General features: G+C 43.9%; 1 protein-coding gene across 5 annotated transcripts in view; it reads left to right on the top strand.

The window, feature by feature from the left end:
* Nucleotides 1-486: 486 nt before the first annotated feature.
* Nucleotides 487-27,264, top strand: part of ILKAP (ILK associated serine/threonine phosphatase) — a 56,223-nt gene continuing 29,445 nt past the window's right edge. For 2 of the 5 annotated variants that reach the window (XM_050965571.1, XM_050965569.1), the window contains exons 1-10: nt 487-639; nt 6,202-6,349; nt 9,773-9,835; nt 14,216-14,281; nt 14,720-14,776; nt 16,165-16,284; nt 17,929-18,055; nt 19,138-19,244; nt 19,768-19,861; nt 26,620-26,707. In XM_050965571.1, the coding sequence (XP_050821528.1) occupies nt 6,208-6,349; nt 9,773-9,835; nt 14,216-14,281; nt 14,720-14,776; nt 16,165-16,284; nt 17,929-18,055; nt 19,138-19,244; nt 19,768-19,861; nt 26,620-26,707 (864 nt within the window). In that variant the 5' untranslated portion in view covers nt 487-639; nt 6,202-6,207. The remainder of the gene's footprint in view (nt 640-6,201; nt 6,350-9,772; nt 9,836-14,215; nt 14,282-14,719; nt 14,777-16,164; nt 16,285-17,928; nt 18,056-19,137; nt 19,245-19,767; nt 19,862-26,619; nt 26,708-27,264) is intronic. The other 3 variants (XM_050965570.1, XM_050965572.1, XM_050965573.1) reach the window with 3 other exon arrangements.

The raw sequence follows: 27,264 nt of genomic DNA, 5'->3' as shown, positions 1-27,264 counted from the left end.
GCAGCACGGGTGTGGCCACGGGGGCGATGGTGGGCTTGGCAGTTGGGGGCAGCAGGTACAACAGGGCCATTGCACCTGGGTAACACCCCTGCCCTGCATCAGCACCCTCTGCCAGCCGTGGGGCAGCAGCCCCCAAAGCCTGGCCTCAGGCCAAGGCCAGACCTGCAGGCCCCGCCCGCCCCGCAAAGGCCACAGCACGGGCCTGGCCTGGGGACCCCTCATTTCCCAGCAGGTAACTGACGGCTCTGCTCGGACTCTCCCACAGCATGATTGGCAGCTGAGAAAGGCCTTGGGACCTGCCTTGTAACTAGACGCTAGTAACGACCTCGGGGTCCTGCCCCCGCCGGGTGATTGACAGGAGGCGGCTTTGTCACGCCCCTCGGGGGTGATTGGTAGGCAAAAGGACTATGGTCCCGCCCCCCGGGGTGATTGGTAGGATGGAGAGCTCTAGGCCCGCCCATCGGGGGTGATTGGTAGGCGAGGGGTTCTGGTCCGCCCCGCGAGCTGATTAAGGGAGGGCGGAACGGGGCTTTAGGAGGAGCAGGAACTAGGAAGCGGGCTCTGGAGTCTCGGGCAGGGCCGGGCCGGGCCGGATGGATTTGTTCGGGGACTTCCCGGAGCCGGATCCCTCGGCAGCAGGTGAGCGCGGCCCCACCTTCTCCCGCTGCAGGGGGCCGCGGCCGGGCCCGAGATCTCCCAGCGGGCCCTGCGCCCCGCTGGGCGGGGCCGGCCTCAGCAAGCACTGCGCTCGGCCCTGCCGGCCGCGGCGCGGGGTGAAGCCCCCGGGCCCGTCCCTGTGCGGCCGGGTCCTCCTGCGCCGCGCTCCTCGGGGGGGGGTGGAGGGGCCCAAGTGGCTGGTTGTGGCGGGCGGCCCGAGACCTGCGGCCTCTGCAGCCCCTGCTCGCTGAGAGAGGCGGGCGGAGCGGAGCGTACCGTGCCTGTGCGTGGCGAGCCAGGGTCCGGCCCGCCACGGCTCTAGCCGGGGTACAGCTGCAGCCTGGCCCCCGCGCCTGCCACCCCGGTGCGGGCGCAGAGCCCAGCGCCGACAGGTGCGACTCATTGCGCCCCGGGTCGGGGCTGAGTCTCGTCCTGCTGCGCCTCTGTCTCAGTGGCCCGGCGCTTCGGCTGGGGGATCAGCTCGGGGCTGTTTGGTGTCGGGTAAAACTCCACTGCGCTGTGTGCGCGAGGAGAGGCAGCGGCGGAGAGGAGACGTGTACAGCGTCCAGCTAGATCTGCGGGGGCTGAGGAGAGAAGCGGCAGAACTATAAAGCAGGGAGGGAGCGAATGCAGGCTAGAGAGAGGTGGACGTGGTCCTTGAAGTAAACTCAGGGAAAAGACCCAGCATGATTGAATGCAATGCTCCTCCTGCCATTTTAACTCTCATGTTATGTTGACATAATAAAACCACCTTGAGGAGATAGAGTGTAGGGTGACTTACAGCTGTCAGTGTAAACACTGCATTGCTTAGGCTAGGTCTGCGCTGGGGGGGAGCCAACCTAAAGCCTGGTCTACACTACGCATTTAAACTGAATTTAGCAGCGTTAAACCGATGTAACCCTGCACCCGTCCACACAATGAGGCCCTTTATATCAATATAAAGGGCTCTTTAAACCGGTTTCTATAGTCCTCCTTGACGAGAGGAGTAGTGCTGAAATCGGTATTGCCATGTGGGGTTAGGGTTAGTGTGGCCGCAAATCAACGAGGTATTGGCCTTGGGGCGGTATCCCACAGTGCACCATTGTGACCGCTGTGGACAGCAATCTGAACTCGGATGCACTGGCCAGGTAGACAGGAAAAGCCCCGCGAACTTTTGAATTTCATTTCCTGTTTGCCCAGCGTGGAGCTCTGATCAGCATGGGTGGCGATGCAGTCTCAAACCAGAAAGAGCTCCAGCATGGACCGTACGGGAGATACTGGATCTGATTGCTGTATAGAAAGACAAAACTGTTCTATCAGAGCTCTGTTACAGGAGACAAAATGACAAAGCATTTGAAAAAATCTCCAGGCTATGATACAGAGTCCACAGCATAACGGAAAGCCAAAGAATCAAATGGATGCTCATGGAGGGAGGCAGGGAGGGGGGACTGAGGACTCGAGCTATCCCACAGTTCCTGCAGTCTCCAAAAAGCATTTGCATTCTTGGCTGAGCTCCCAATGCCTGAAGGGCAAAAGCATTGTCTCCAGTAGTTCAGGGAATATGTCATCAATTTAACTCCTCCCCACCCCCCCAGAAAAGGGAAAAAAATCGTTCCTGCCAATTTTCAGTGTCACCGTATGTTTACTGGATACTGCTGGTAGACGGGGTGCTGCAGCGCTGAACAGCAGCATCCTCTCCCCTCCCTTCCCCGGTGGCAGACGGTACAGTACAAATTGACTGATAGCCGTCCTCGTCATCATTCCGTGAGTGCTCCTGGCTGGCCTCGGTGAGGTCGGCCGGGGTCGCCTGGGTAAAAGTGGGAATGACTCCCTGTCATTCCTGGCAGACAGTACAAAATGCTGGATAACCGTCCTCCTCATAGCAGCTGGAGCCTGAGCTCCATCAGCCCCTCACCCCCACCCCCTTTCGTATCTGAAGAAAAGATTCTGTACTGTCTGGATTATCATAGCAGCTGGAGGCTGCCTCCCCATCACTTTATCTCACTAAAAAGTCAATGTTTCTTATTCCTGCATTCCTTATTACTTCATCACACAAATGGGGGGACACTGCCACGGCAGCCCAGGAGGGGTGTGGGAGGAGGGAAGCAACGGGTGGGGTTGTTGCAGGGACACCCCCTAGAATGGCATGCAGCTCATCATTTCTGCAGGATCTCTGGGACTCTGACCCAGAACGGCTGTGCTCTCTGGCCCTCTAGTAGACTTGCCCCATATTCTAGGCAGGACTGACTCTATTTTTAGACAAAATGTAAAGAAGGGAATGACCTGGGGAGTCATTCCCATTTTTGTCCATGCGCCCCCGGCCGACTTCAGCAAGGCCAGCCAGGAGCACCCATGACAGCAGCAGATGGTACAAAATGCTTGATAACCGTCATCTCATTGCCAAATTACAATGGCAGGCAGTGCAATAGGTATGGTAACCATCTCTGCTACCTTGCAAAGGCAAATGAATGCTGCTGTGTAGTGCTGCAGTACCGCCTCTGTCAGCAGCATCCGGTACACATACAGTGACAGTGACAAAAGGCAAAACAGGCTCCATGGTTGCCATGCTATGGCATCTGCCAGGGCAATCCAGGGAAAAAGGGCACGAAATGATTATCTGCCATTGCTTTCACGGAGGAAGGATTGAGCGACGACATTTACCCAGAATCACCTGCGACACTGTTTTTGCACCATCATGCATTGGGATCTCAACCCAGAATTCCAATGAGCGGGGGAGACTGCGGGAACTATGGGATAGCTACGGGATAGCTACCCACAGTGCAACGCTCCAGAAATCGACGCTAGCCTTGGTACATGGATGCATACCGCCGAATTATTGTGCTTTGTGTGGCCACATGCACTCGACTTTATACAATCTGTTTTACAAAACCGGTTTATGTAAAGTTGGAATAATCCTGTAATGTAGACATACCCTAAGATACACAACTTCAGCTATGCAAATACCATAGCTGAAGCCAGCGTATCTTAGGTCGATTTACCCTGGCCGTGAGGACAGCGGCGAGTCGACCGCTGCTGCTCCCCTGTTGACTCCGCTTCCGCCTCTCGTGTGTAGTGGAGTTCTGGAGTCAACAGTAGAGCAATCGGGGATTGATTTTATCGTGTCTGTTCCCCAATAGATGTAGTGTAGACATACCCTTAGGTTGCACCTTAGGGTACGTCTCTGGGCAGTGATCAGTCTATCAGGGAAAGATTTATCGTGTGTAGTGTAGATACGATAGTTCGATCCCCGATCGCTCTCCCTTCGACTGCTGAACTCGAGCAGTGTGAGAGGTGGAAGCAAAGTCGACGGGAGCTGCGGCCGTCGATCCAGCGCCGCAAGGACGCAAAGTAAGTAATTTTAATTCAGTCTAAGATACGTCGACTTCACCTATGCTATTCTCGTAGCTGAAGTTGCATATCTTAAATCGATTCCTCCCCCCCATCCCCCTGGAGTAGATCAGGCCTAAGTGTCATCCAGGAGGTATCCCACATTGCCCATCCTGTGCGCTCTGGATATTGTTTTGAATGCCACTGCCCTGCAGCCAGGTACACAGGTGAACATCCCTCCCCTGTTAAAGCCCTGGGAAGTTTTTTGAATTCACTCTTCCTGTTTGCTCAGTATGGAAACCTCATATAGCATGCTGGCTCCGTGCAGCAAACGTGCTCCTGTGTGGAGTCCATGGGATTTCCTGGGTCTGTGTGGAGTCTGTGGTTGATTTCCTGGGTCTGTGGAGAGAGGAAGCTGTGTAGGCACAACTCCAGCCCAGCTGCAAGAACTTGCTCAGGGCATGGAGTAGAAGGGCTATGACAGGGACATGCAGCTGTGCTGTGTTAAAATCTGAAGAGCTGTGGCAGGCAAAGTAGAAGGTAAGAGAGAAGTGTGGAGCTGCAGACATGCTATTTCTAGAGGGAGCAGGCTGGGGTTCAGGGTGGTAGTGAATAGCGCCCCCTTGAGCTCCTCTTATGTGTTCATGGAGCACTGCAAAATACTGAAGAGCAGTGCAGGATCCATGCTTTCTGACACAGATGGCTGGATCACAGGATACCAGAGCAGGATGCCCATGGAATGATGGGATTGAGAAACCCGTAGCATGTGATGCTAAACCTACCCCCGTGAGGCATTAAAAACCCTTCCCAAAACACCTTTTGGTCAGTTGCACAGTGGGATTAGCTACTCATGCTGTACTGATCTCTGTATCAATGCAAGAGCTGCAACTGTGGACACAAGGTGCATAGTGTGGACGTTCAACAGCAGTTTAAATACAGCAGTGGCAGTATGTTGATGTAACATAAGTTGACTTAAATTTGTAGTGTAGACATCGCCTTTGTCTTCATGCTCTCGCTTAGCTTTCCAGGATCTTTCCCCAAAAGATCCAAAGTGTTCATAACTACAGAACTGTGAATATAGACCATCTCTTGGTTTTCTCCATGAATACTTGATAGTGCTGTTAGCACAGAGGTGGGCAAACTTTTTGGCCTGAGGACTACATCTCAGTATGGAAATTGTATGGAAGGCCAGCTGGGGCAGGGAATTGGAGCACATGGGGGGGGAGGGAATGAGGGCTCTGGCTGGGGGTGCAGACTCTGGGGTGGGGCCAGGGATGATGGATAATAGGGTGCAGGAGGGTACTCCAGAGTGGGATGGAGAGGTTCAGAGGGCAGGCAGGTGCTCTCGAATGGGGCATGGTATTGGGGTGCATTGGGGGGTGAGGCTCTGGCTGGGGGTGCATGCAGACTCTGGTTGGGGACAGGGTGGATAAACATGATTTTAAAAAAATTAAAAATTGGATTTTTTTAATTTAAACCGGATTTTTGATAGTTTTTTTCCCTCAAAAAGCATATCTAAAGATAGTTTTAATTAAGATATGTTATAGGTCAGAAATATCTCATCATGGAATAGGGGTTATACATTTTATAATATGAGACAAAATATTCATGTAATGTTTAAGAAAAGTTTTTTGTAAATGAGTTCCAATAGTTCATGGATTAGGGACCCAATTTAATGGGGTTCCAGGGGCTTCTGTACAGATTATTTAGGTTAATCGTTCTATCTACCCAATGGGACTCAGGGCTCAGTCTAGAAGATACTATGAGAGATGCTTAGTTTGCAGTTCTCAAACTGTGGATTTGTCTCCAGAGATAACATGCTTGTTAACAGCAAACATGTTTTTTAAATAAATAAATAGAGGTGAGAAATAACAGATCTCAACCCTACTGCTCCTCTGCAAATTTGTGTACACTGAATCAATCCCTTACGTCTCTCTTAAAGTGCAAAGTTTCAAAAAGTTCAATGAATAGAAGATTGTTGGGGGCGGAACAGATCTGGACAAGGAGAAGAAGTCTGGAGATAAATGTGAGAAGGGAGGGACAGGCAGTAGAAACAAAAGTGAAACTGTTTGAGCAGCATATTCCAGAAGTCTTGAGGTCTTTCTGAGTGTAGCCTTCATTGATTTGATATCTACCATACCATTCTCTCACTAGAAGGGAAAACCTATAATGGCAGGAGGCCGTAAAAGAGACCAAGTTTGGGAATATTTTAATGAAGTTCCTCTACCTGTGGGTCAGACAGGCATGTGTGCAAAATGCAAACAGTGCAACAAAGAAATGCAATGCCTGGCTGCCCGAATGAAACATCATGAGAAGTGCTTCTTCTCAGGAGGAAGGTGTGTTGAAGATGATGAAAGCAACATGTCTGAACATGCAGGATCTTCAGGTTGGTCAGCTTTTTCATTTCATACTTCTTTCTTCAGGACTGCCTGTTTTCTTCCTTCTGGACTATTCTTGAATTCTCATGTCTGAGGAAAAAAAATGTAGTAGTTATTCTATGGTACTATCGTTTTAGATTCAGTTGTGATAAAAAAGTAACTGAAATAGGCAGATCTTCCTTTTATATTTTCACCTAAAGTAGTACTGAGTGTCAGTGAATACAATGAGCAATACTAAATGAGCAGTATGGTAATAATAATTAAATAACCGCATTGACTTATTTTGTTTAGGAGAATCCATCCTCAACATGCAGGATCCTGAAAACTAGCCATCTTCAAGATCACCATTTTCTATAGTTTCAAAGTTACCTGCCAATGATAGTGTTTCAGTCACATCATGTATGCCACATAGCCACAGTATATCACCTGTAGCAAAAAAGGAAAAAAACCGAACTCCACCATCCAGAAACAACCACAGATAAGTTTGTGATAAGAACCAGTAGATTATAAAAGAGGTAATTTGATGAAAAACTTGCCCGGTTTGTTTATGCAACAAACTCTCTTTTCTGTATGATTGCAAACCTAACTTCATTAACATGGTTCAGTCATGAAGACCAGGATACAAAAGGTCTAGAGGGTGAAATTGTTAACCTGAGTCTTGATGGGTGGAGCAATGTCCACAATAATCCTGTTGTATGTGCGTGTGTGGCAACAGAAGAAGGGAATGTCTTCTTTACAGAAACAATTGATACATCAGGAATTGCACAGACAGCGGAATACTTACAAGAAGTAGCAGTAAAAGCTATCACAAACTGAAAACAAATTCAAATGTCTAATACGCAGCTTGGTCACAGACAATGCTGCAAGTGTATCCAAGATGGGAAGAAATTATTTAGAAGAGAATGAAGAGTTCCAAGCTAAAAACATACGGTTGTAGTGCTCTTTTGATGCACCTCTTAGTCAAAGACTTCAGTGTTCCAGAAATAAAGGCTAATGTTGTTGAAATTGCAAAATACTTCCATAACAGCCAATTTGCAGCAGCTGCTCTGAATAAAGTGGGAGGAACCAAGCTAACTCTGCCACTTGACAAGTGATGGAACAGAGACATTACAAGCCTTAAAAAACGAATGGGACAAGCACTATCTCCAGCTTATTTTCTTGCAAATATTCTCAATGCTTGGTACCAGGGTCAAACATTAACTGCTGGAGAAGGGGAGTTGGCTATGACATGGACATCCAGCAAACATCCCTCCGTAATGCCAGCTATAATAAACTTCAGAGCTACGGGTGAACCATTCAAGAAATAAGGTTTGCTGATGGTGTTTTAAAGAAAGTCACACCAATGACTTAAGCATTTAGATTGATAATCTCACTTTTAAGAGCAGTAGCTTCTTCTGCTGGTGTAGAAAGAGTATTTTTCCTTTGGACTAATTCATCCCAAATTGAGAAATCGTTTGGGACTTGAAAAGCAGGAAAGCTTGTTTTTCTTTTCCAGATAATGAACAAACAGGAAAACGAAGGTGAAGACAACTGAGTTAGCTGCACAAGCCAATATTTTAAGTTTTTCATGTTGAACTGGCTGACATAGTCAATTTAACTTTTGTTTTTTTAAATATATTTCATTTAACTATTTTAGTTAAAAACAATTTTAAGAAAAACAAACCTGATTTAAAAAAAAAACTGGAAGTTTAACTAAATTCAAAAATTCATATGCTTGTTTTGTTAAAATATGTTTGCTGTTGAAGAAAAAAACAGAATACATAACATTGTTTTAGTTAAATAAAACAATTTAAATGTCTATCTGGTGATGTTCTCCTCCTAATACAGCATGGCAAGAAAATCCTCCAAATTATGAATGACAATTCACATCCTAGTGACTTCATAAATATCTGCTTCAATTACCTTTGGTAAATGAAATAACTAACCAGTCATTCATTTTCTGATATAGCTGTAAAATTAATCTGAAAAGTTTTCAAAATATATAACTTTAAAGATGTATAGTGTGTACCTTCTAAAAATGAAACCTACATCTATCTCTGAGTTGTGAAGAATATTTATTAAGGTTATAACAACCAACAAGAATGCACTTTTATGTAGAAATCCATGATTAAATTGAGTCTTCCTCACTGCCCCTGTTTCCGGGGACTGCACGGAGCTGCTGCACGAGCAGAGCAAGGCAAGCTCCTGATCCCCCTCCCTGGCAGGGGCTTGCAGACCAGATTAAAAAGTGTGATGGGCTGGATGCGGCCTGTGGGCCGTAGTTTGCCCACCCCTGTGTTAGCATTAGCCAATAAGAGTTAATGTCCCTTTGGAATTTTCGGCATAATAATGTCCTCAAAATTTCATCTGTTTTGACTCTCTTCAAATTGTGGATGTTTGGGTTGGTGAAAGGGATGCTAAACGTTTAAATCAGTTCTTAACCTTTACTGCAGCCTGCACCCCTTTGGTTCTCAAAAATATGTTCTCACACTCCTTATCCAAAATCGTTGAAGTAGGTCAGTTCTTTAAACACAGATATATCATAACTATAGAACGAAAGAGAGAGAATTATATATTTATTTTAATTTCACATTTAAAATGTAACGCAGTAATCGTTTAAAAATGTATAATAATAAATACATAGGTTTGATGAAACAAAATAGTTGTACTTGCATGCCTTTGCTTAATTTGTGTTTTCAATGATTTACCTTCTCAAAAAAAAAAAATCAGGCATGTCTCATACCCCCAGAAAGGGCATCTCACACCCCAGGTTAAGAACCACTGGTTTAAATGTGTGGAAAATATGCATGTAAGTCCTAGGCTTTTTTGTTTTTTATCTGGCACTGATATACCATAGTGTTAGATAACATAGAATGGTCCTACTTGGCCTTTAAACCTAGTAATTTCTAAGGTATCTAGCCTGACCTGCATAACACAGGCCAAAACACCTCACCTAATTCTTACATCAAGACCATAACTCCTGCTTCAGCTATAACACCTTTTAGAAAGATATCCAGTCTTAGCTTATAGACAGAAAGTGATGGAGAATCCACCGCATTCCTAGGTAAATTGTGCCAATGGCTAATTATCCTTACTTAAAAATGTGCCTTATTTCTAGACTGACTTGCCGAACTTCAGCTTGCAATTACTGGATCTTGTTTTGCCTTTTTCTGCTAAATTAGGGAGCTGACTGCTATCAGAAATCTCTCCTGCATGTACTTGTAGACTGTGATTAAGTTGCCTCTTAACCTTCTCTTTGATAAACTAAATAGATGAAGCTTTCAGACTGAAATACCTGACAAATCTCTTTGCAGTAACAGCTGTTATATCCTGAAGTAGTGCGTTTATAAACTAGGGTTGTCATAGACAGAAAGGGGTTAAAAATTCCATTCTGTGTGTGAATCACTCTGGGTGCTCTGGTCATATAGTTACTGTTTTCTGGTGGGTTTCAGGGACCGAAGCACTGAAAGGAGGATCTTTGCTTTTTGATGATCTCCCACCATCTAGCAGCTCAGGTAAGGGGATATAGCCTTCTCCCACATGCCTGACCTTTCCCTGCTTACAAATGCTTCACTTCTTTTTCTACTATGGCTTGTCTAAAACCTATTTTTCACTTTGGTAACTAAATCAGTCTCCATCTTCATGGCTAGGGATTTTTTTCATTTTTAGCTGCGAGGCAGGGAAATGTTTTAAATGTGCACACTATTTCATCGTCTGCAAGAGAGGGTAGAGAATCAAGACACTTTTGCAGGGAGGAGGGAGACTGATTTTTGTGAGCTTTTTTCCTGATGCTGATCTAATCTTTTTGTCTCTTCCTCTACTTCTATTAGTTAAGCCATTCAATTTTCGGTTTTTTTGTTTCTTTCTAGTCCTTTTGGTTTTTATGCATTCCCCTTTATCTTGCTTCTTTCTTTCTTTCTCTCCCCCTCATTTCCTGCCTTTCTCTTCATGTCTCTCTGGGATATTCTAAGAGTCCATATTTTTTCTGTGTAGTCAGTCAGTACTGCTTTTTTTCTGGCCATGGATGTGTGAGACCAAACTAATTTAAATGTGTGCTGCCATAGAGCCACCAGTGCATCTTATGCCCCTTTGTGTGTCCCATTTCCACTTCCATATTTTGTCCCTTGCCACTGCTCTGTTTTTTCTCTTCCCCTCATCCCTGCCCAACAACAGAGTGAATAGGACACAATAATAGAATCCTAGAATATCAGGGTTGGAAGGGACCTCAGGAGGTCATGTAGTCCAACCCCCTGCTCAATGCAGGGCCAATCCTCAGAAAGATTTCTGCCCCAGATCCCTAAATGGCCCCCTCAAGGATTGAGCTCACAACCCTGGTTTTAGCAAGCCAATTCTCAAACCACTGAGCTATCCCTCCCCCTGAATCCTGACCAGCGTTTCTCTTGCCAGCACTGGTGGAGAAGCACCATGTGCAGGAAAAGCAGCACAAATGGGATATATTGCAGAAATCTCTTCAAGAGAAATTTTCAAAAATAAAGTAGGAGAACATGGGATTTCCATAATCTGGTTTTGAATTAAAACTCTTGTTGGATGTATTAAAAATTGGTCTGTCCATAGTTCAGCCCCACAGCATCTGCCCTGGTAGACGCTCCTGCTATTGTCACTCTTCACATTTCGTATAAGCAAAATGTGTTGGGGAAATCCCTCCTGTAGTGGGTGTGGGTGTCTATGGAGTTTTTGGTTTATGCTTAGTGTGCATATATAGTCTTTTGCACAAATGTTTATTAATATAAGAAAAATATCATGGTATAAAATTAAAAATTAGTGACTTTCAAATGTGTTGCGCACCCACAGCTTCTCAGTACCTTTGAAAAATCTGACCACTTATCACAAAATAATTTGGCCACATAATGGCTGCAGTGTCTATACAAAATAGAAAATGAGAGAGGGTTATACAAGATAGTGTGACAGCTTCTGTAGCCTGCCCAGACTCCTGTGTGTAAAAACTGTGGGTGAATATTTAAGTGATAATTTGTTAACTTGGTGCTCTGTAGGGCCAGATATCTCCCCTCTTAGTCATGTTCAGCGTACCTGATTATACACACAGTCCTACTGATTTAATGTGCATAAAGGATGGAAGAGTCCAACCCTTAGTCCTTTTTTCCATCATTTCTTTTATGGCAAATATTAGTTTTGATACCATTTTTTATAGGAATTCAGAACTATTTTAATAACTTATTTGTATAATTATCGGTATGGTTTTGTATTGTGTGCCCATTGTGAAATATATTGTCGATTTACTAGATGTCATTAAATCCACTTTACTGGGTGTGTATTTTGTCAAGTAAAAGAAATGTTTAAATTAAGTTTTTCTGATGTAAACGTATCCCAGACAGGATTTGAGCTCAAGGCCACTGCTTCCTTAAGTGCATTTCACGTGTTCTGATAAGTCACCAGAGTGATATTCCTGGGGGAATTCTGTGCATCTGCCGACACGCACAATTCATCTGTCTCATATTATTTTGTATTTTCCTGCATAAAAAACATTTTGCCTAAGAAGTGCTGCAGTTCTAATCTTCTGTGCTGCCAGAACAGCCAGCTGTGTTCATGCCAGCTCTTCTAGTGCCACAGCGGCCTGTGGTGGGCAAAAGGCACAATTGCAGCACTTCTTAGGCAAAATGCATCTTATGCAGGAAAATACAAAATTCTATGCCCACTGCTGCAGAATTCCCCCCAGGAGTAGAGTTCATCAGAGCACTCTGCTCACGGAGCCATGTTAGGGCAGAGTGGGATACACAAGGTGGCTGGGTGGGGTGTGTGTCACAGATGGATTCAGTATGTCCTGTTCTCTTCTCTCCCCCCCCCCCACCCCACCCCCGCACTAGCCAAACTGGAGCATGGACTAGTGGGGTGATAGTGTTGAGCCTGGGTACAGGGGAGGGGGGCTGCAGAGACCCAGGGGGATGAGAAGTGCAGGGACGGGCAGATGTGCCTGACTGAATGGGAAAGGCTTGGGCTCAGCCTAGGTCTGCATGAGGGAGACTTCCCAACAGCCTAACAATCCTACCCACTCCCAAAAAAGAAAAACCTCACACCCAGCACCCTCCAGATTCACTCCTAGGCTCCTTCCCTCTCCCTCAGCTCTTCCATTACTCCTGCCTCTGCCAAGCCTGTGTACTGCTTCTGACAGGTGCAGGAAATACAGTTCTGTATTGTAATTTAAATAAATTACACAAAGTTCTGTATTAATATGCCTAGTAAGGAATATGTAAAAAGAAAAAAATTACCAGAATCTTTTTTCTCTTTTTAGTCTGTATTGTTACAGACATACTTGCTGACAGATATTTTGAAATAAATTACCAAAATAATTATAACTGGCATAATTCTATTGTTGTTTTGACAAAATATGAAGAATTTTTACTGTTTTGGTGCAGAATTCCCCCAGGAGTGAATAAGAGCCCAGATAAGTTGAACTGGTCATTGTTTTGTTAGTTCAACAGTAAGAAGAAAAGACTCCCTTTTTGGTCATATTTTTTTCTTCCTATTAAAATGACTGTTTGTGGGAGATGTGCACAGAAATATAACCTGAATAACATGCTGAGGTGTGACCTACTTCAGGCAATTCACTGGAGTTCATTTCCAGTTCAAATATACATTGTCGTTGTAATGTTTTTCCACCCTCTAACTTAGCTAGGTCCCAATTCTGCAAAGACTTAAACCTGACATTGCTTGACTTTATGGGACTACTCATGATGTGTAGACTAGTCACATTTCTTAAAGTTAAGCATGTGTAAGCTTTGCAGGAGTGGGCCTTAGCCACTATAATGATTCTTTAAACTCCATACTATATTTGCATAACTAAAAAGAAATATCTCAACAAGAAGCCTCCTTTCTGTTTGTTTTGAAGTTAATCAATAATCAGCTCAGGCTGAGCATTTTTAAGGGGATCTCACCAACTTGAAAAATCCCATTTCTGCCTGAAGAGAGTTTTTATTTTTATTTTACCTACTGTAGTTACAAGTAACAACTAGGATTATTGTAACTGGGTGAAGTTAAGATTTTTTTGTGTTTTTAGTTTTTGTGCTATTTACAGCACTTGGTATAGTCCGCTTTGCTGTTTTCCCCCATATAGCTATATTTACCTTGCTGAAAATATCTTCAAACACCAAAAGAGGAGCAGAAAAACTCTTGAACTTTTAAAAAATAAATCAAAACCTATTATTTAAAAGGTGCTCACTTGAGTTTTTTAAAATAGTCAGCATTGCAGTATTTATGTTTAATAGAATTCCTTTCTCCAAATAACATACTGTGAATAATCATGAGGTCCCAGCTCTTAATCATACATGACATCAGATGGTTGTAAGGACATGAACATCTACTAGCTATTTGCTGTGAACTGAAAGCCATGGGCTTCCAGCATCTTAGAAGAGCTCAGCAGGGTAGGTGGATGTGGTTCAGAAGAAAAAGCCCTGGTTGGTAGAAAATGAAGAGAGCAAAATGGAAGAAGAACTGAGGTGTACTTCAGATCCTGTGAGGAATTCAAATTACTTAGAACATCAGTGATAAAGATGCAGATTTCTTCAATTTGCCATTTGTGTCTCCTCTGCTAAAGGCCATTGTTCTTCATGTAAATACTCAGCAGTGTTATCTGAAATAACCTAATAGAATCTCTGCCCCTTCATTTCCTACAATAGCCAAGGTTTCTAAAGGAGTCATTTTAACCCTTGTAAATCAGAAGTGCTTTAGCTAGAAATGATTACAAAGGAGTTCTGACTATTTCCAGGAAAGTGGCAGTTTCTGTCTTGTGCAGTAGCAGTCTATAGTTAGGGTGGAGGGGTTCATTTGGGGCAAGGATTGTTCTAAAATAATAGGGCATTCCTTTTCTTCCTGTGAATAACTTTTCAGTTGTGTTCTGACTCTGCTCTGATGTGTTTTAGGGAAAGAAGCACAAACAGGGCCTTTGCTTTTTGATGATCTTCCACCGGTCAGCAGTGCTGACTCAGGTATGAGGACTCTAATCGTTGTCTTGTCATCTGCCTAGCTTGTTTGCATCAGCATCTCTGCTCACACTGAGATTTTGTCTAAATCTTTTTTATTATACATAAGTATAGGATAAAATCTTCCAGAATATCTACATGTTTGTGTCCATCTTCCTCCTCGCTCATTTCTTCAACTAATATAAATTGCTATCTTAATATGGACCTTTCATATTTTTTGAAATGTTAATATGGGGCATATTAAAGACATCAGCATAAGACCTAGATCCTCCCATTGTCTGCTAATAATTGTTTTATATCCTGGAGAGGTACACGTTTAAACTGATCTGGTCTGAGTAAGCTGACATTTTGTAGCCTTCACACATCTGTTGGACATGATCAGAATTCTGCTCATGGGGTAAAGGCACTCAATTTACATTTGTTGACTGTTTTCTTGTGTTTCAGGGACAGGAGGACCTTTGCTCTTTGATGATCTCCCACCAGCCAGCAGTGGTGACTCAGGTAAGGGACTTGTATGGAGGGACCCTCATGAAGGCTGTTGCATGTCTTTTCTCATGGAATTTGTCAGCATAACTTGTCATACTGGGACTGTGATTCATCTTGTTCTTTCCAACAATCTTGCCTGTATCTTGGTGAGTATTTGGGCACTTGTACTGGTAGTGGAGACGTATTCATGTAACTAAAAATCTAAGTTCATCAAACATGGATCTATCTGCAGAAGTAAGTACATGCACCAGTTCCTTCTAGCTGACTTCATAACATCTCTGATGTCCTTGAAGGACTGCAGATAATGGGTTTTATAATACACTAATTCTCAACCGGGGTATGCAGAGGTCTTCCAGGAGGTACATCAACTCATCTAGATATTTGTCTAGTTTTATAACAGGCTACATAAAAAGCACTAGCAAAGTCAGTACAAACTAAAATTTCATACAATGACTTGTTTAAACACTGAAATGTAAGTACAATATTTATATTCCAATTGATTTATTTGATAATTATATGGTAAAAATGAGAAAATAAGCAATGCTTCAGTACTAGTGTGCTGTGACACTTTTTTGTATTTTTATGTCTGATTTTGTAAGCAAGCACTTCTAAAGTGAGGTGGAATTTGGGGGTACAGAAGACAAATCAGATTCATGAAGAGGATACAGTAGTCTGGAAAGGTTGAGAGCCGCTGTTGTACTATATGCTTTTTGGAGGTTGGAATGAACTTAGTGCTCTCTAAAGTGAAAAGTGTAAAGAGCACTGGCTATACATGCCGCAGTTAAGCACTATACAAGCTTCTTACAGCATTGCCACTGTGACTTGATCCTGGCCAAAACTGCCTACTGCTGTTACAGTTGTGGTGTAACTTAAAGCTAGACTGGCACATTTGCCAAATTTTCATCATGTAGGCAAATAGTCATTAGGGACTAGGAAGAGACTCATTCCATGAGCACTGAATCCGCTGTCACTTCAGATCCCATGCTAATTATGTTTCTACCTCATCACTCCTGACTTTATTTTGTAATCCATCCTGTCTCTTATATCTCTTCTATAGAAGAATAGTATTGTCTCTCCTAGAAAGTAGTAACAATCCTTTTCAGGCATGATAGTCTTGTTGCAAAAACTAGAAATTCTTCAGCTTTAAATTTTTGGTTTTAACATATCCAAGCAGTCAACCCAGATCGGTCTGGTAGCTAGGAAACTAAGGACAAGGCCAAAGTGGGAGAGAGGGAAGTCTGCCAACCAAAATTTACCAGACTGTAGTAGTCCATAATACTTCAGTGTAAAAGGAATTGTTCTCTTGAATGTAAGAGGTGAGTGATTCCCATAAATAAAAACAAAAAAGAGCAGAAAACACTTCTGAAACGTTTTCAGATATCTGTATTTTTGCTGTCTTCTAGCTTCATGCATCACTGAGCAGGTCTCAGCAGTAGGAAATCATGGGAAAGGAGAGAAGAGGAAAGTCTCAGAGGAAGAGGAGAATGGCCATGAAGAACTTGTGGAAAAGAAAGTTTGTAAAGGTTTTCAGACAGTTTGAAAACAAATGTACTCTGTTTTGTACTCTTTACGGGGGGTTGAGTAAGTCCAGATCAAAGCTGATCTTTGGTTCCTCAGTACACTTTCTATGGTTACTCTAAGAAATGAAGTGTGCTGTCTGCTGGCAGAGTTCATACTTAGATCCCAGGGTTTGGGTGCATCCCTTAAGTATGTTCTTATTAATTTGGGAGGCTGTTAGCAGTTGTGATGAACCAGCCCAGAAGTATAATAGTGGGTACTCTCACAACCATGCAGATACCTACAGTCGGAGCACAAGTCCTGGAGTAGCAGAGGTGTGGAAGTGACTGACTCCTGGCAGAGTGGTTCAGACAACCTTGCCCCTCTGGCATCTTGTCACTCCATCAAATGGTTGCAATGAAAAGAGAGAACTGAGAAAAATGGCTTAACCTTTAACATCTGGCTTGCATGCCTTTTGGTGCAGATGTGTAAGACACAGTAGTGATACAGATTTCCTAACATTGCCCTAGGCTTTGAGAACTGGATGTGTTCAGTAGGTTCAAACTAAGAAAGATAAATTTGATTGAAACAGCATTTGGTTTAGCTTTATTTTATCTATTGTTTGCAGCCTCATTACAGATGTACTGTTTCGTCAAGAGCAGGGGTCTCAAACTCAGTTTACCTTAGGGCTAGTGCCAGTCCTCAAATCCTCCCAGCTGGCCAATGTCACTCATGCCGCCCAGAACTCACCACCCAAAAACTCCACCCTCCCACCTGCCTAAGGCTCTGGGACAGAGTTTGGGTGGGGGAGGAGGTCTGGGGTAGCCGATTGGGGTGCAGACTCTGGGAGGGAGTTTTGGGGTGGGAGGGAGTGTGGGGATGGGGCGCAGGCTCTGGGAGGGAGTTTGGGGGCAGGGGGCGGTGTTGGCCCAGGCTCAGGTTGGGGGTGCAGCGTTAACCTTGGGCTCCGGGGCAGGCCGGGAGCCTCCGCGTGCTTCTGCCCCCAGGCACTGCCCTCGCAGCGTCCCATTGGCTGCAGGGGCACTCGGGGCAGCAGCAGCATGGGGAGGCACAGCCCCACCTCGCCCCTGGGCCACAGGGAGGCACCGGCAGCCACTGGAGCGAGCAGTCAGGCACCGCTCAGCTCCGCTGCACTGCCAGGGCCCCTGAGGGGGGAGGACCCGGGGGCGGCAGATGTGGCCAAAGGAGACACCTGGCCCCAAAACTGCTGGAGCCCCGCAGGCCACACTGGGGAGGCTCGTGAGTCTGCAGATGGAAGTTTGAGACCCCTGATCAAGAGAGTTTCCATGGAGTGCATCCATCTCCTGGTTGTGCAATGATATCCCAGTCTGATGTAGCTTTAGCACTCAAGCTTGGTTGCCCTGCTTCAGTAGGATGCAAACTGCCTTACAATTTCTGATGTTGGGGACACTTAATACTAGTTTCACAAAGCATGTCATTTTCAGCAAAAAGTTCCAAAAGCTAACCCTCTTTTAAAAAAAAAAAAAGTTTAATTTCAAGTACAGCCCATGCAGGGCAAGACATGCTTCTTGTCATGATGCCATGGGATTGTCAGAATCTTGCATAAAGCAACATGATCACAAGTTTGTAAATCTGGCTTAGGAAACAGAGGAGTTTCATGTGTGTAATTTTGCTTTTTTTCTCACTAGCATCTGGAGGCATCTTTGGACTGAAAGGTTATATGGCAGAGAGGAAAGGTGAACGAGAGGAGATGCAGGATGCACATGTCATCTTGAATGACATCACTGAGGAGTGCAGACCCCTTCCCCCTCAAATGTAAGTAGGCCAGACCTCCGGAGCCAGGGAGTAACATTGTAGTAGAATAGAGTCATAACAAGAAGATGAAAGAGCTCCCATTAACTTTGCTTGAGCTTTTGACAATGATCCCTCACTCTGAGCAATGACTGCTCATGACTAAATATTGCTTTGTGTGGTGGCATGGGTGATCTGGATTGTATTCCTAGCTCTGTCACTGATCTTGAGAAAATCATGTAAGGTTTGATGATGCAAAAGTTGCATCATTTGTTAGGTGGTCCACATCAGGTGCCTATGACCTGACGTTTTTCTTTTTATTTATTTATTTTCCCCATGAAGTCCTGAGTACCCACCACTCCCGTTGACTTCAGTAGAAGTCAACTCCTCCTAGTACCTCTGGATATCAGGCCCAAGATACCTGAAGGCTCTGAACTTGAGTATAGCTGTTTAAGCCTTGCCTTTGGGGTTTCACAACAGTTAAAATCCCAATTGTGGCAGTGATGAGGAGCTTGGATACTTGGAGAAGAGAAGCCATCAGGTATCAAACGCTCAAATTAACTATACCTTTCAGATGATTAGAGGGGAAGTGATGGAATGTATCATTTTTAAAAACAACACTGACAGGCCATAAAAGATCACTTAAACACATTCTTTTAAAGCTAAATATGTGATCAAAAGTTTGTAGAACAAAAGGCAATTTGACAATAGTTAGTATGTCCCCATGTCTCTTGTGTATTGCACAGCTGTAGCAACCATTCTGCATGCAGAGAATTCTGGGATGTTGGACTGGCATCTGTGAATAGCTAATTCTGAAATTGTTGGAGAGAGGCTCCAGAGCTGGAGTGCCCATGAGGTGGAATGTTTAGCTGCTGTTTAAATGGGAGCCATAGCCTCTTTTCCTTTCCTTCATTTCCTGAGGGAGGTGGGGAAACTTTTAGTACTCATACATGCTAGCTCTATGCTTTTTAGAGGAAACACTGCATTTTCTGTTCCAATACAGGTTAGGGAGGTGCTAGGGACACAAGCCTCTTTACTAAATCTTAACTTCTGGTTGATACCAGCCTTTTCACAGCTAATTTACATTAATGTTTATTCCTTTGCAGAACCCGTGTTTCATACTTTGCCGTTTTTGATGGCCACGGGGGAGTTCGAGCTTCAAAATTTGCAGCACAGAATTTGCACCAAAACCTGATTAGGAAATTTCCTAAAGGTAAGAGAGGGCCATGTGGGGTCATGTGCATCATCTTTCATTCCTCATGACTTGCTGCTGTGGTGTGTCCACTAAGAAATGACTTTGGACAGCCAGAATTAGAGACGTAGCTGTGTGTGGAGTATTGGGTGACCATGCCTCTAGGCTGGAGATAGCTAAGATGTGATAAGTTGTTGAGCAGATTTGTGAGGCTATCAAGCCAAAAGCCATAACAGTGTTAGCTGGGTTAGGCAAGTTCGATGAAATAGCCATAGCATATCTGTGAATATGGCTGAGGAAAATAATAGCATCACAACTGGTGTCCCTTGTCTTCAGGGGTGAATAACTAGGCTGTTATACAAACTGGCCATGCGCTTTTATATCTCAATCTTTGGCAGTTGGGCACATGGGTCATGTCTGCTCCACGTAAGTAACATGCGTGCAGTGTGACCTGTTTATGCATGTCAGACAGGTGAGGAAGGCGACAGGGATTAGATGAGCATGGTGTTTCAAAAGGAGCATGCTCCACTTTCTCTTGTGACAGGAGAGGTAGTCAGTGTGGAGAAAACGGTGAAGAGATGCCTTCTGGACTCTTTCAAACATACAGATGAGGAGTTCCTGAAGCAGGCCTCCAGTCAGTAAGTATAAGTGTCCACCAGAGCTACTTGTAACTATTACAAATGTTTCTCTCTCCTAGACCCCAATTCTGAGTTGTACCTCCTAAGTGGTACAGCCAGAAGGCTCCTACATTGGGGCAAAGAACATAAGAATGGCCATACTGGGTCAGACCAAAGGTCCGTCCAGCCCAGTATCCTGTCTAGTGACAATGGCCAATGCCAGAGGCCCCAGAGGGAGTAAACCTAACAAGTAATGATCAAGGATCCTGTTGTCCATCACCATCCTCTGACAAACAGGCTAGGGACACCATTCCTTACCTATCTTGGCTAATAGCCATTAATGGACTTAACCTCCATGAATTTATCCAGTTTTCTTTTAAACCCTGTTATAGTCCTAGCTTTCACAACCTCCTTAGGTAAGGAGTTCCACAAGCTGACTGTGTGCTGTGTGAAGAAGATCTTCCTTTTATTTGTTTTAAACCTGCTGCCCATTAATTTCATTTGGTGGCCCCTAGTTCTTGTATTATGGGAACAAGTAAATAACTTTTCCTTATTCACTTTCTCCACATCACTCATGATTTTATGTACCTCTATCATATCCCCCCTTATTCTCTTCTTTTCTAAGCTGAGGAGTCCTGGCCTCTTTAATTTCTCCTCATATGGGACCTGTTCCAAACCCCTAGTCATTTTAGTTGCCCTTCTCTGAACCTTTTCTAATGCCAGTATATCTTTTTTGAGATGAGGAGACCACATCTACATTCAGTATTCAAGATGTGGGTGTACCATGGATTTATATAAGGGCAATAAGATATTCTCCATCCTTTTTTTAATAATTCCTAACATCCTGTTTGCTTTTTTGACTGCCACTGCACACTGCGTGAATGTCTTCAAGATCTTTCCTGATTAGTTGTAGCTAAATTAGCCCCCATCATATTGTATGTATAGTTGGGGTTGTTTTTCCCAATTTGCATTACTTTACATTTATCTACATTAAATTTCATTTGCCATTTTGTTGCCCAGTCACTTAGTTTTATGAGATCTTTTTGAAGTTCTTCACAGTCTGCTTTGGTCTTAACTATCTCAAGCAGTTTAGCATCATCTGCAAGCTTTGCCACTTCACTTTTTACCCCTTTCTCCAGATCGTTTATGAATAAGTTGAATAGGGTTGGTCCTAGGACTGACCCTTGCAGAACACCACTAGTTATCCCTCTCCATTCTGAAAAGTCATCATTGCTCCTTGCCAAGAGTCCAGTTGGCCCATATGCAAGTTGGAGCTACATCCTTCAGTGGCTGCTGATAAGCTGGCAGAGTGACCATAATAGCCAGAGTGTACTGCACTCCGGCCCTGCCCCCCTACACTACAGGTTGTACAGGACAGCAACATAGGGCTACCCTATGCTGTAAGGGTATGACCAGGATTGCCATGGGGACCAAGGTATTACGGGGCCAGAATGTGAGCCAAAACTGGCCTCTCTCCCTCTCTTCTGTAGCACCTTTTGTGACCTGTATCCAAGGAGATCTTGCATATTACTAAAATAACAGAAACAGTAAGGAGTCCGGTGGCACCTTATAGACTCATAGACTCTAGGACTGGAAGGGACCTCGAGAGGTCATCGAGTCCAGTCCCCTGCCCTCATGGCAGGACCAAATACTGTCTAGACCATCCCTAATAGACATTGATCTAACCTACTCTTAAATATCTCCAGAGATGGAGATTCCACAACTTCCCTAGGCAATCTATTCCAGTGTTTAACTACCCTGACAGTTAGGAACTTTTTCCTAATGTCCAACCTAAATCTCCCTTGCTGCAGTTTAAGCCCATTGCTTCTTGTTCTATCATTGGAGGCTAAGGTGAACAAGTTTTCTCCCTCCTCCTGATGTCACCCTTTTAGATACCTGAAAACTGCTATCATGTCCCCTCTCAGTCTTCTCTTTTCCAAACTAAACAAACCCAATTCCTTCAGCCTTCCTTCATAGGTCATGTTCTCAAGACCTTTAATCATTCTCGTTGCTCTTCTCTGAACCCTCTCCAATTTCTCCACATCTTTCTTGAAATGCGGTGCCCAGAACCGAATACAATACTCCAGTTGAGGCCTAACCAGCGCAGAGTAAAGCGGAAGAATGACTTCTTGTGTCTTGTTTACAACACACCTGTTAATGCATCCCAGAATCACATTTGCTTTTTTTGCAACAGTATCACACTGTTGACTCATATTAAGCTTGTGGTCCACTATAACCCCTAGATCTCTTTCTGCCATACTCCTTCCTAGACAGTCTGCTCCCATTCTGTATGTGTGAAACTGATTGTTCCTTCCTAAGTGGAGCACTTTGCATTTATCTTTATTGAACTTCATCCTGTTTACCTCAGACCATTTCTCCAATTTGTCCAGATCATTTTGAATTTTGACCCTGTCCTCCAAAGCAGTTGCAATCCCTCCCAGTTTGGTATCGTCCGCAAACTTAATAAGCGTACTTTCTATGCCAACATCTAAATCGTTGATGAAGATATTGAACAGAGCCGGTCCCAAAACAGACCCCTGCGGAACCCCACTTGTTATACCTTTCCAGCAGGATTCAGAGCCATTAATAACTACTCTCTGAGTACGGTTATCCAGCCTGTTACGCACCCACCTTATAGTAGCCCCATCTAATTTGTACTTTCCTAGTTTGTCTATAAGAATATCATGCGAGACCGTATCAAATGCCTTACTAAAGTCTAGGTATATCACATCCACCGCTTCTCCCTTATCCACAAGGCTCATTATCCTATCAAAGAATGCTATCAGATTAGTTTGACACGATTTGTTCTTTACAAATCCATGCTGGCTATTCCCTATCACCTTACCATCTTCCAAGTGTTTGCAGATGATTTCTTTAATTACCTGCTCCATTATCTTCCCTGGCACAGAAGTTAAACTAACTGGTCTGTAGTTTCCTGGGTTGTTTTTATTTCCCTTTTTATAGATGGGCACTATATTTGCCCCCTTCCAGTCTTCTGGAATCTCCCCCGTCTCCCATGATTTCCCAAAGATAATAGCTAGAGGCTCAGATACCTCCTCTATTAACTCCTTGAGTATTCTAGGATACATTTCATCAGGCCCTGGTGAGTTGCAGGCATCTAACTTTTCTAAGTGATTTTTTACTTGCTCTTTTTTTATTTTATCTTCTAAACCTACCCTCTTCCCGTAAGCATTCACTATATTAGACATTCCTTCAGACTTCTCAGTGAAGACCGAAACGAAGAAGTCATTAAGCATCTCTGCCATTTCCAAGTCTCCCGTTACTGTTTCCCCCTCCTCACTGAGCAGTGGGCCTACCCTGTCCTTGGTCTTCCTCTTGCTTCTAATGTATTGATAAAAAGTCTTCTTGTTTCCCTTTATTCCCATAGCTAGTTTGAGCTCATTTTGTGCCTTTGCCTTTCTAATCTTGCCTCTGCATTCCTATGTTATTTGCCTATATTCGTCCTTTGTAATCTGACCTAGTTTCCATTTTTTATATGACGCCTTTTTATTTTGTAGGTCACGCAAGATCTCGTGGTTAAGCCAAGGTGGTCTTTTGCCACATTTTCTATCTTTCCTAACCGTCGGAATAGCTTGCTTTTGGGCCCTTAATAGTGTCCCTTTGAAAAACTGCCAACTCTCCTCAGTTGTTTTTCCCCTCAGTCTTGATTCCCATGGGACCTTACCTATCAGCTCTATGAGCTTGCCAAAATCTGCCTTCCTGAAATCCATTGTCTCTATTTTGCTGTACTCCCTTCTACCCTTCCTTAGAATTATAAACTCTATTATTTCATGATCACTTTCACCCAAGCTTCCTTCTACTTTCAAATTCTCAACGAGTTCTTCCCTATTTGTTAAAATCAAGTCTAGAACAGCTTCCCCCTTAGTAGCTTTTTCAACTTTCTGAAATAAAAAGTTGTCTGCAATGCAGTCCAGGAACTTATTGGATAGTCTGTGCCCCGCGGTGTTATTTTCCCAACATATATCTGGATAGTTGAAGTCCCCCATCACCACCAAATCTTGGGCTTTGGATGATTTTGTTAGTTGTTTGAAAAAAGCCTCATCCACCTCTTCCACCTGATTAGGTGGCCTGTAGTAGACTCCCAGCACGACATCACCCGTGTTTTTTACCCCTTTTAGCCTAACCCAGAGACTCTCAACACTCCCATCTCCTATGTCCATCTCTACCTCAGTCCAAGTGTGTACATTTTTAATATATAAGGCAACACCTCCTCCCTTTTTCCCCTATCTGTCCTTCCTGAGCAAACTGTACCCATCCACACCAACATTCCAGTGGTGTGTATTATCCCACCAAGTTTCAGTAATGCCAACAATGTCATAGTTGTATTTATTTATTAGCACTTCCAGTTCTTCCTGCTTATTACCCATACTTCTTGCATTTGTATATAGGCATCTAAGATACTGGTTTGATCTTGCCTCTCAGCTTTGCCCTGACCCTCCTTTCTCTCTGCCATTATAGCCCGTGCTCCCTCCTGTTTCCAACCCATTTCCCAGGTCTTGTTCCCCACTTACCAGTGGGCTTTGCTCACCTGTCCCCGTCGAACCTAGTTTAAAGCCCTCTTTACTAGGTTAGCCAGTCTGTGCACAAATAAGGCCTTTCCCCTCCTTGAAAGGTGAAAGACTAACAGATTTATTTGGACATAAGCTTTCATGGGTAAAAAAACACTTCAGTGAAAACAATAGTTTTTTAACTTAAATCTGCAAGCTCATAGCATGACACAGTGGTATGTTCCTAGCACAAGGAATTCCATATATTCAGGGAGTTCTGCATCGCCCTCTATCCAGAATTGAGGTGGCTACCAGCAGATATACTCCCACATAGAGCAATGGTCATGATCAAGGATTCTAGTGAATCACTGAGATTTTTTTTTTCATGCCTTAAGTTATGTAGTTAACATGAGACAGGCAGATAAAAGTTTGCTAGTTAAATCTTGTATTATTTTCAAAACTGCTTTCTAAAGCAGTAGTTCTCAACCAGGGGTCCGGGACCCCCTGGGGGACAGCAATCAGGTTTCAAGGGGTCTGCCAAGCAGGGCTGGCATTAGACTTAATGGGGTCTAGGGCAGAAAGCCGAAGCCCCACCGCATAGGACTGAAGCCTGTGGCCTTGCCACCCAGGGCTGAAGCCAAAGACTGAGCAACTTAGCTTCACGGGGCCCCCTGTGGTGTGGGGTCGTGAGTAATTGCCCTCCTTGTTACCCTTAACACCGACCTTGGCTTTTATATGCAGGAAAACAGTTACTGTGGCACAAGTGGGCCGTGGAGTTCTTACAGCATGTTGGGTGGGCCTCAAAAAGAGAAGAGTTGAGAACCACTCCTCTAAAGGATGAATGGGTCTGATGGTTAATGACTAATATTTGAATCATCCTTCTAATTGACTATACTTCTTTTTAGCTTTGTTCTAATGGAGACTTATTTTCCTTAAGGAAAATCACAGCCTATCCGCACATGTGGGGGAGGGGGGGACCTAACACTTTGAGATGCCACCATGTATTGCTTTATACTTAAGCAAAGTACATGCTGGGTTAATCCATCTTGGCTACCAACTTTGTATATCCTTTCCATTTCATAACTTTTCATCTATAACACAGCTGGAGAGAATATCAAGACATCCAGCAGGGATCTTAGAAATTTCACTTCTTGTGTACAACATCACAAACCAAATTCTGGCTCAACCCTCTAACCCTAACCAGTTAAACAAAACAAACGTCACCAGTGTAGGCACAAAAAAGTACTAACAGAATTAGTTAAAACAATTATTTGGTATCTTTCCCAAAACCATGTGTGTATTTAAAAAAACAAAACAAAAAAACCCACTCCATCTAACCTGTATATATTATATTCTGTAATCTACAGGCTGGATTTGCAAACTTGAAATTATGGAGAAATTTAATTAGGCTCTTCAGCATCAGGAAAACTCAGTGAAAGAGAATTTATGAGCTGATAAGTTTAAAAAATAACACTCAATTGTTATACTGTTATATCTGGTCCACAGTAAGGAAAACAGTGCTGCAGCTTTAATCCAAGCAGCATTTCTGATTTTACACAGTGCTGTCCAGACACTAGTTGAACTTCAGCAAGCCAAATGCCAGGAAAACAACTTAAACAGGGGGTGGGGATTGCTGAAGCTGGAGGATGGTGAGTGCTGTGGGTGATGAGTTGAAATAGTATGGGTACCAGGTATGAGGGTAGAGGGGAAGAGTGAGTAGATTGCACATTCTCCTCTGTTACTGTATAGTTCCTCACCATCCATCTGCCTTGCACTCTGTGGAAGTTGCCCCTTAGGGAGAACTTTCATTATTTTTTAGGCACTGAAAGCTAGGCAGTTACTGTGAAACTGGTTCTGTCATACCCTTAATTGAGTTTCCCTGGAGTCAAGTGCTGCATAGGATGGGAGGGGAAGAAAACCAGGGTCAGGTTCCAGCAGCTGCAGAGAGGTAGCTCTTACCTGCAACCATCCCTTAGAACCCCACCTTGGGAGTGCCACCCCACAGTTAGAAATTGCTGCTCTATGTTGCTAATCTGTCTTCATCTTCGTATGTATCTTGTCTATAAACCTGTTTTATATAATTAATTTAACAAAAACCTGTGAGCAAAATTGGGAGAACTCCCAAACAGAAGCTTGGTGGTTTTGGACTAGCTGACTTCTGAATGCCTTGCAATGGAGGTGTCCTTTGCAGGGTTCTCTGAACCTTTTAGAAATAGAACCTCTAACAAAAACTAGCTTTTTCCATTGTAACCTTATTTCTGGTGCCTTCAGGAAGCCTGCCTGGAAGGATGGTTCCACAGCAACCTGTGTCCTGGCTGTAGATAATATCCTTTACATTGCCAACCTTGGAGACAGCCGGGTAAGTAGCTCTGAGAAACCTACTACATAGATTTTAATTGTATAACATCCGCAGTACCTACAGGAGGAATGGATTTCCACTCTTTTTGTAGGGATTCTTGTTGGGAGATGCTAAAGTAATTGATTTCCCCACCCACACAACCATTATTTCACTAAAAGAGACTGGGCAGAAGTAGCTGGGAGCTCCCCAACTATTCCTACAAAGATTCCTTCTTGAAGAGGATGGAACTTAGAGTAGCTGTGTGTCCCTCTAGGTTCTAACTTACAAGAACATAAAAATGGCCATACTGGGTCAGACCAGTGGTCCAGCTAGATCAATATACTGTCTTCTAACAGTGACCAATGCCAGGTGCTTAAGAGGGAATGAACAGAACGTCATGGAGTGATTCATCCCTTGTCATCCTTTCCCAGCTTCATGGCAAACAGAGACTGGGGCCACTCAGAGCATGAGGTTGCATCTCTGACCATCCTGGCTAATAGCCATTGATGGACTTATCCTCCAGGAATTTAACTAGTTCTTTTTTGAACCCTGTTCTAGTTTTGGCCATCACAACATCC

Source organism: Gopherus flavomarginatus, chromosome 8 (assembly GCF_025201925.1).
Source record: "Gopherus flavomarginatus isolate rGopFla2 chromosome 8, rGopFla2.mat.asm, whole genome shotgun sequence".
In the NCBI taxonomy this organism is placed as follows: domain Eukaryota; kingdom Metazoa; phylum Chordata; order Testudines; family Testudinidae; genus Gopherus; species Gopherus flavomarginatus.
Note: the sequence above shows the minus strand (reverse complement) of the source record. Positions and strands in the feature narration are given on the sequence as shown.